General features: G+C 33.9%; 1 protein-coding gene across 2 annotated transcripts in view; it reads left to right on the forward strand.

Moving 5' to 3' along the window:
- The window catches only part of itprid2 (ITPR interacting domain containing 2), a 30,812-nt gene extending 25,729 nt beyond the window's left edge, over positions 1 to 5,083 (forward strand). For both annotated transcript variants that reach the window (XM_039683242.2, XM_039683244.2), the window contains 2 exons: positions 1,479 to 1,607; positions 4,166 to 5,083. In XM_039683242.2, coding sequence (XP_039539176.2) covers positions 1,479 to 1,586 — 108 coding nt within the window. In that variant the 3' untranslated portion in view covers positions 1,587 to 1,607; positions 4,166 to 5,083. The remainder of the gene's footprint in view (positions 1 to 1,478; positions 1,608 to 4,165) is intronic.
- Positions 5,084 to 10,336: the final 5,253 nt, after the last annotated feature.

Below are 10,336 nucleotides of genomic sequence, written 5' to 3' on the forward strand. Positions count from 1 at the left end.
ATCAGTTTATGCTGATTTACAAGTCTCCATGTTCCAGCAGTTCTGATGCTTCTAACGGAAACTTGGACTGAATTTGAATTTGTTGAAGTAAATTTCAAGGCCTGTGGGGTGATGTAACAGCCTGGCAAGACCTGATGTTCTTCATCGGTGTGTCAATACTGTATATTTGACACTTCACATCACTGCCAGTTCTTGGGATTTCATATATGGAGGGGAAAAAAAACTCTTCAGATTGTTTAACATCATTGTGAGTGTTGCTGTACGACAGGTTTACACATACAGTATGTTGTGTTGGGGCGTAACTAAAGTTAAGTTGTAACAACTTTAACTATATTTTTCGGTAGTATGATAGTAGTTCTTTTTAAAAAATTGTGCTTTTCTAGAAACAAGATACCATAATTTCCTAAAATAAGTCACACCTAATTATGAAGATGGGTCAAAATTGCATTGTCGAGATAATTGATAATCTATAGACCATTTCACAAGATGTAAACAACACTGGTCCAGAAGCACTTCCTGTTTCAGTTTGTAACTGTTTTCTTTATTTCACATGTAAAGAAAACATCTTAAAGATGTTTGTTTAACTTTTTGATTCAGTTTTAAATTTTCTGTTGGTTGTATTTTATCCCAGCTTTTATGTAGTGTTAAAAAACTGAAACAGGAAGTGCTTCTGGACCAGTGTTGTTTACATCTTGTGAAATGGTCTATAATAGATAATCTATCTATCTATCTATCTATCTATCTATCTATCTATCTATCTATCTATCTATCTATCTATCTATCTATCTATCTATCTATCTATCTATCTATCTATCTATCTATCTATCTATCTATCTATCTATCTATCTATCTATCTATCTATCTATCTATCATAATCTCCAATCCTAAACAAATTTATTCACAGTAAATTGAAACTGGTAACACTTTACAATAAGGTTCATTGGTTAACTACATTAGTTAACATGTACTAAGAATGAACAATAATTCTTCAGCATTTATTAATCTTAGTTAATATTAATTCCAACATTCCAACAAAGGTTGAATTAGTTAACATTAGTTAATGCACTGTGAACTAACATGAACACACAATGAACAGCTGTATTTATTTTAAGTAACATTAACAAAGATTAAAAAACACTGTAACTAATGCATTGCTCATCGTTAGTTCATGTTAGTTAATGTATTTACTAATGTTAACTAATGAACCTTATTGTAAAGTGTTACCCTGAAACTTGTGGGAAATGTGCTATACAAATAAACGTGGTCTCACGTTACTCTTACATCTGGGACTAATCCAAACTTGTCCACTTTGTGAATGTTTGGCATACTTGACTATAACTGCATTATTGTCACTTTGAAATGTAATTTCATGTAAATAATTCAAATTATTCACATTTTAGGTGGTCTTACTATATAGTTAGTGTTTGATTTTCCTGCCTGTAATGCAGTCTAACATCATTTCTTGTATCCTCCCGCAGATTAAAGATAGCCTCGCTCATGAAATCAGGCAGGAGATTGTGAACGAGCTTCTAGCTGCTGTGTCGCCACATAGATCTCCTCTTCCAGCCAGGAAGCCTCCTGTGTAAGCAGCAGAACAGAGGATGGAGGTTGGTTTGATGGATCACATTATGCTCAATACAGATCTGTTAAGTGCTTGAAACACATACCGGTATGTGTGTGTTCTGTATATATATATATATCTGTATATATAGTAGTGGTCAAAAGTGATGTCAGGATATTTGTTTTAATGACGCTACAAGTTCAATTAAGCCATCAATATATGAGGAAAAAATTTCATGTTTGAATGAAAGAAGAACAAAACATCTGACATTTGTTTATCTGACAAAATTATTTGGCAAAATTACAGTTACAGGTTTTAATTTACTCTGCAAGAAATTCATAGGAAAACCAAAAGCTCACAGGGAAAAGCATACATTAACTACATCATATTCAATATTTTGTTTTTGCATGCATTCATAATTTGTAAGACGGCCTTTCCAAAAATAATTTCCACACAATTTGACATTTTTCACTGCAGTATTACAAATAAAACAATTCACTCCACGCACTATATATATATAAATATCTGTATATATAGTAGTGGTCAAAAGTGATGTCAGGATATTTGTTTTAAAGACGCTACAAGTTCAATTAAGCCATCAATATATGAGGAAAATATTTCATATTTGAATGAAAGAAGAACAAAACATCTGACATTTCTTTATCTGACAAAATTATTTGGCAAAATTACAGTTACAGGTTTTAATTTACTCTGCAAGAAATGCATAGGAAAACCAAAAGCTCAGAGGGAAAAGCATACATTAACTACATTATATTCAATATTTTGTTTTTGCATGCGTTCATAATTTGTAAGACAGCCTTTCCAAAAATAATTTCCACACAATTTGACATTTTTCACTGCAGTATTACAAATAAAACAATTCACTCCACGCACTATATATATATATATATATATATCTGTATATATAGTAGTGGTCAAAAGTGATGTCAGGATATTTGTTTTAATGACGCTACAAGTTCAATTAAGCCATCAATATATGAGGAAAATATTTCATATTTGAATGAAAGAAGAACAAAACATCTGACATTTCTTTATCTGACAAAATTATTTGGCAAAATTACAGTTACAGGTTTTAATTTACTCTGCAAGAAATGCATAGGAAAACCAAAAGCTCAGAGGGAAAAGCATACATTAACTACATTATATTCAATATTTTGTTTTTGCATGCGTTCATAATTTGTAAGACAGCCTTTCCAAAAATAATTTCCACACAATTTGATATTTTTCACTGCAGTATTACAAATAAAACAATTCACTCCACGCACTATATATATATTCAAACAAAAAGTTATTCAGACACTGGACATCATTTTTTATTTTATTTTTTCCCAAGTGGGTGCAGGCCACTATAGTTCATTTATGCAAGTGAGGATAGCAAAATAAAATAAACTGTGACATATTATACCCAAAAATAATATCATACAGTGGACTACCAATAAAATCTATTAAAATTTGGAACCAAAAATTAATCAGACACTTTGACCTGACCATGATTTGCTTCAGTGTTTTTTCTTTAATTGCTAATTTTTACACTACGACCTTTTTACACTACAGACTGAACAAAATTAATCTTTATTTGGTAATTGGTTGACCTAAATTAGTATGATCTAATTGTGTATTTAAATTTAACAGCTGACAGATATTCTACCTTATTCATTTGTGAGACAGTCTAACAGAAGCATGGACAAAACCAGTGAAATATCAACTGATTTAATAACTCTCGGAGTTCTTGCCATATTTTATTACCATTCTCTAAACTATAGCGAATAAACTGTTATAATGTGAGAAATTTTGAAGGTGTCTGAATAAATTATAAATTTTGGTTTGACTGTGTGTAACACTATATATATATATATATATACACAGTATATATATATATATATATATATATACAGTAGTGTGTGCGTAACACTATATATATATATGCTATGCAGTTCAATATGGTATAGATAGTGAATTTTTATTTCTTTTATTCAGACATACAGCAAATCATAAAAGTAGCTTAAGTGCCATCTGACTTTTAACGCATGGTTCTTTCATATTTTTTTACAAAACCAAAAAGTTTAATGAAAGCAGGTGCTGTTTTAACATAAACAATACACATAAATAAAATTAAAAAAACCTTTCACAAACAGTTCTATTATACTCGTCTTTACTATGACTTAACATGGAAATTTTCGTTCGGCGTGAACGCAGCAGTTACATAATAAGATTGGTCACTTTCTAAATAGTAAAAGTATTGCGCATCTACTAATAATTACATATGATTCAATCTTTTTTTTTACCGATGCAGATGTTAGAAACGATGCATCGCGACACAAATGCCAACTTGTATCCGATGCACACTTATTTAAATCGATGCATCGTTAGCTTTTATGCCGAGGCACCGATGCGAATTGGTGAATCTTACCGTCCCTAATAATTACATGAAGAATTCAATCAGTACCGAAATGTATCGATATATATTTTAATATAATTGTAAAAAGGTCTGTGTAATTTTGAGTATCCGACAATATGCTTTAGAAGGCAGTTGACAGTTTCCGGTCTTTTCAGACAGTATCTCGGTTTTGTTTCCTTCTGCAGGTGAAGAAGTAGTAAATCCTGTGAAATAGTCTCAACGAACACTGGTTAAAGCTTTGCACTGAGAAAGGCCCAGCACTTCTTTCTGGTTCTGTCTGTGAAGCCCTTCCAGACTCCAATGCTTCTGGACTGTCGAGTTGCAGTGAATCTGAATCATGTCTTCAAGTCCAGATTCCACATATGCAGCGGTTGAGATCTTCCCCTGTCCAAATCCGCAAAGGGCACACGGCTTATTGTGGCATCCGTCTGGTACATATTACAGAAATGTAATGAATCTTTTGGGATGTATTTAAGTATGTGATGCAGGTCTTGTCGAATGTTTGAAAAGACTTGTGGGTGACTAAAGTTTTCTGTTTGAGTGTTTCTGTGTTTGTTTGTCTAGGACAAAAATGTCTACTGTAATCAGACTTGTTTTCTAAATCAGCCTCTGTGAGGAACTAACCGTGCAATACATTTCACTTTTTTTTTTCTCTCTTAAACTTGAACTGACCAATCACAACTACTGTTCTACTCAAAATGCACACAGCTGTCTTCATTTCCTGTTGATAGTCTATCACATACTGTATGTATAGATAAGACACTTAAGCCTTCGGAGCACATTCATAAACATTTTGTCCTGTGAGAAGAAAGCACTAAATTCTCTTTATACATACAATATATATATAAATATACACTAGCACGCTTTTTAAATATTTTTTTATTCTTAAAGCCAGCAGAGGATTGTCTGTCAAATCTGCTTCTGGATTTAAAGTGTTCAACTTAATTTTCCTCAGTGTGAATGAGTTTTTTTGTTGTCTAAGATGAAATGAATTGTAATACTAATTGATTTATGCGACTAAGGGGGTGTGTTCCCTTTCCGCCTGGGATGCATGAGGGATAATCTTTAATGCAAATCATTAATAAAGATTTATTTATTTTGTACGTACACTTGCCGAGTCATAATTTTGTTTGGGTTGTTTCAGATGGTGTTTGTGGTTTTGAATGGTTTTTACTGAAAATAGTGTAAAAAAAAAAAAAAAATAATGAATGTTCTTGATTACCACATAATTAAATGCGTATTAATCTTGTCTTTGTAGAATTACATCAAAATCATTAAATCTTTTGAAGGAGATGTGAAAGGATGCCGGAAAGGGGCTGTGTGCATATAGGAAACTCATCTAATTCATCTAATAACACTCAAGTTCGTAGAGAAGAGTTCACATAAGCATTTTAATAAAAGTATGAGCTGCACATTTCTGTTTTGAACACATTTGTATTTCTCGCCTTATAAACTTATCAAGGGTAGAATTACAGTGCTTACTGTTTTACGCTATTATGCTTTCCTATTTGGTTTATTTATGAGTTTGAAATTAAATTTACTAATGAACGATATAATTGTGCTATCAATAGTTAATCAGTCTTCTTAATTAATTGCATTTATTCACTGCATGTTTTTAATCTTTTATTATTTTTACAATTTATTTTTATAGTGTATTTAGGATCTGAATATCTTGCCCAGGCCAAGAATCCATGGGCGAAAATGCCTTTTGGATGCTGAAGGTCAGAGGAGAATGGGCCGATTGATTCAAGCTGATAGAAGAGCAACTTTGACTGAAATAACCTCTTGTTACAATCGAGGTATGCAGCAAAGCATTTGTGAAGCCACAACACGCACAACCTTGAGGCGGATGGGCTACAAGAGCAGAAGACCCCACCGGGTACCACTCATCTCCACTACAAAGAGGAAAAAGAGGCTATAATTTGCAAGAGCTCACCAAAATTGGACAGTTGAAGACTGGAAAAATGTTGCCTGGTCTGATGAGTCTCGATTTCTGTTGAGACATTCAGATGGTAGAGTCAGAATTTGGCGTAAACAGAATGAGAACATGGATCCATCATGCCTTGTTACCACTGTGCAGGCTGGTGGTGGTGTAATGGTGTGGGGGATGTTTTCTTGGCACACTTTAGGCCTCTTAGTGCCAATTGGGCATCATTTAAATGCCACTGCCTACCTGAGCATTGTTTCTGACCATGTCCATCCCTTAATCTCCATCAACTGCAAGATGCTATCCTATCAATATGGGCCAACATTTCTAAAGAATGCTTTCAGCACCTTGTTGAATCAATGCCATGTAGAATTAAGGCAGTTCTGAAGGTGAAATGAGGTCAAACAGTATTAGTATGGTGTTCCTAATAATCCTTTAGGTGAGTGTGTGTGTGTGTGTGTGTGTGTGCGCGTGTGTGTGTGTGTGTATACATAGACATACATAAACACAAACTTTTACAATAGATGGTACATTTGTTGGTGTTTAACCAGAAAAAAATGGTGTACATGATACAATCTGGCAATAATATATATATATATATATATATATATAAAATGCATAACCATTCAAAAGTTTGAGATTGCCAAGATCTTTCATTTTTTGTAAAAGAAGTGTCTTTTGCTCACCAAAGGTGCATTTTCAATACAGTAAAACAATAATATATTCAGAAATATTATTACAAACTAATATAGTAAACAAATAACTCAATATTAATATATTTGAAAGTATAACTTATTCCTGTGATGCAAAGCTGAAATTTCAGCATCACGACTCCTTTCTTCAGTGTCACATGATCCTTCTAAAAAATTCCAAAAATTCGTTCTAATATGCTGATTTGAAACATTTCTTATTATTATACATTTTGAAAAACAGTTTTTCCCCCGTGGATTCTCTGGTGAATAGAGATCAAAAGAACAGAATGTATATTAAAGGTTATAATTGTCTTTCCGTTCACGTTTGATCAGTTTAATGCATCCTTGATGTATAAAAGTAATAATTTCCTTTTAAAAAAAGATGAGTTCCAAGATGAGAGAGAGAGAGAGAGAGAGAGCCTTTTCAATGGAATGTTTGAAAGGGTTTTGAATATGAAACTTTTTTATGTGTTCCAAATATTAAGCACCTGATAAAACCTTCATTGTGCTTGATCTGATACAGGCCCACATCATTTCAGCTGATCTGAAAAATTGTTTTGTTCCCGATCGTGCTTGTCCTTTTTAATGCGGGCAACAATGTTAATAGCAGACTCCTACTGCTGTGTTTAGCCAAGTGTGACGATGAAAATACCTGTGGGTCAGAAAATTATTTTGATACATAACTCAATCCGGCCCACTGTTACCATGGAAACATGTCTCTGAGATAGTAGGTTGGCGGGAGAGTGAGTTTGATACTGTGGGCACGCTAGAAATGATTCAGAGGGTGGCCATTAACATAAAAAGGCTACATTAGACCTGCGGGATACTGATATAACAGAAATGGGTTGAATAACTCGACAATCGAGTGGGATTTTCATTTTGAACTGTTTGAGCAGCTCCGCTGTGTTCAGTCAACAGGATAAAGGTGTTTTTTGTTTCTAACTTTATTACAGCTGCTATTGGATTTCAGTCGCCGCCACGTCTAATAGAGGGTGCTGAATGTTTCCCGACCTCACAATCCCACTTTTCTTTCTCACCCTGCCTCTTACTTAAGGAAAAACACCAGTGAGCACAAGGGCATGGTTGTACTTTTGTCCTTGTGTGTTCTTGAACACACAAATGGACTTTTGGACAGGACAGCCTGGTCTGGTACTGGTACTCTTTGCGTTTTCATCAAACCTCAGTGCACGACAGCTTGTGTGACTGCTGTTTAGATTAATTGCACTCGCTGTGTAATAAACGCATATCTGTTAAAGCTTACGCAACGGTCTGTCAGACGCACTGGGACGTGGGTAATAAACAGGGCCTGTTTTGTGCTTTCTTCACTCGTTGACGTAGATTAAGCTCTAGTAATTTCCTCCCTGATATTACCTGCTCCTTGTGCGCAATCAGGGTCATAAGGTCAGGCCTCAACCTGTAAATGGGCGGCAGTGATGACAGGGTGTAAACATGAGTCAGGTCAGGTGGTGTAGTTCTGTTTGTTTCTGAGGTGAACAGGTTGAACTGGTGTGAGTTTGTTTATTCGGGCTTCCTATACTCACTCTTTTTAGACTGAGTTTTTGGACTCTTTTTAGATTGAATCTAGAGCGGAAAAATAGAAACGGCTTGTTTCGCAACAAGCTTTGGCTCTGTTGTTTTAATGGAAGAGTTAAAAATCAAAGAACAAATTATCAATTTATTATAATTTTGAAAGAACTTTTGACAGAAGTCTCTTATGCTCACAAAGACTGCGTTTGATTAAAGAGTTCACTTTGCAAGTAATTTTTAATATGTTTTAGCTTACCTCAAGGGCATCCAAGATGTAGGTGTCTTTGTTTCCACAGTATTTTCAATTTAGATATTTTTAGGTCAAACCGTTCTTGTCTGTCATATAATGGAGGTATATGGGGTCCACCTCGAAGAGCATGCACAGAGAAGTCCAAATTAAACATTTAATGATTCATAAATGCAAGTACACATTGATGACCTAAGACACAAAACGAGCGGTTTGTGTGAGAAAACGAACAGTATTTATATCGTTTTTTACCTCTTGTAACCACAGTCAAGTCCAACTGATCTGAAGGCATGGGCGCTTCGGTCAATATATATCTAAATCGATCTTCACAGTGAAAGGTAAAACTTCCGAAATCTCTGTGTAATGGACAGCATTATCCATTCACCCATTCTGTAAACCGCACGTACTCTGTTGGGTCTCAGGGATGCCCTGTACAATATGTGTGTGTAGTAACATTGAACCAACTGTTCATTTCATTTTCATTCATATTAGTTGTTGTTTCCAGAAATACCTCCATTTTGCCCCTTCAGGTTGTGTTTTAGACAGGCCACAGACTAATGACCTATTTCAAAGTAGGCAGGTGGATCAATACCAGTTATCTCATTGGCAGATGTCCAGCAGCCCGAGCAAACAGCACAGGTGGCGTCTGTCCTATAGCGTTAGGATCGATACGTGGTCTCAATTTGAATCATTGCCCCTAATATTGCGCCAGTTTTTACTTTCATTATCCAAAAACAAACAAATAACATTTTAAGTGTGTTTGAGTACACTGAAAAAAATAATATGCTTTATCTAATCAATAAAATTGTGGCAACATATTACAAGCAATATTATTAATTAAATTGTACAAATTAGAATTAATTAGAATATTAATTTGATTAACTATTACTCAATTCTAATTTGTTCAATTTAATAAATAATATTGCTTGTAATCTGTTGCCACAATTTTATTGATTAGATAAAGCATTCATTTTTACAATGTATGTGTGCATTTTACAAGGAAAAAATGTTTAAAATTTTTTGTTAATATTAATTAATTAATAATTAATTGAAAATTATAAATATTTATTTTTAACATTGAATTCGTTTTTATTTTATTTATTTAAATTATTATTATTTTTTTTGTTTGATCAAGTTACTAAACTTATTTGAGAAACTTATTTCTCAATAACCAACTTTTATTTTATTTCAGTGAGTTGCCATGGCAAGAATTTCATATTTTAATATTTATATTTTATGTCATATTTACTTGTGAACAAAAACAATTTAGTTTTGGTTAGCAATAACAACACTGTTACATGGTTGCCAGGGTTATTGAAAACCTGGAAATACCAAGGAATTTTCTAATTATGCTCAACTTTAAAATATTAATATCTAAAACTACATTTTAGCATTTTCTTAGTTTTTTTTACATGTGCGAAACTCAATGGCACAAAGCTCTCTATTATTTTACGTGTTCTTCTTCTAAAGGATGGCTAAATATAAAATACATATATCAGCTAGCTATTGTGAGCGCTATAAATCAGTCACAGACGCCTGGAAAATTCATGGAAAACCTTTGGATCAAAATTTATGGGAATCTTCATTTTATATTTTAAAACGTTACTTCACAAAAACATTCTTCACTTTTGTCTAAAAACCCTTGATTTAAACCCTGCACCCACTCTGCCTAAAAATAAAATGGCAGGTTTAGCAGGGCAGTGATTCATTCCCACCTCCAAGAATTCCTGAATAATTAAAAATCCATAAATGAAGTGCCAGTGTGATCGAGCGTGTTATACATTATAAAGAACGTTCTCTTGTCTCACGGTTTACCCGTGTCCGTGCAGAGAAATCCGGCCATGTGATGCGAAAACTGCCGACAGCATCCTGAATCAGGATCATAAATAATGTAGGAGCATCAGCAGGTCCCGGTGGGGGCTTATATTGCATTGCTCTGAGTCTTGCTAATGATAGTGAGGGA

Source organism: Pimephales promelas, chromosome 7 (assembly GCF_988280905.1).
Source record: "Pimephales promelas chromosome 7, fPimPro1.hap1.1, whole genome shotgun sequence".
Classification (NCBI taxonomy): domain Eukaryota; kingdom Metazoa; phylum Chordata; class Actinopteri; order Cypriniformes; family Leuciscidae; genus Pimephales; species Pimephales promelas.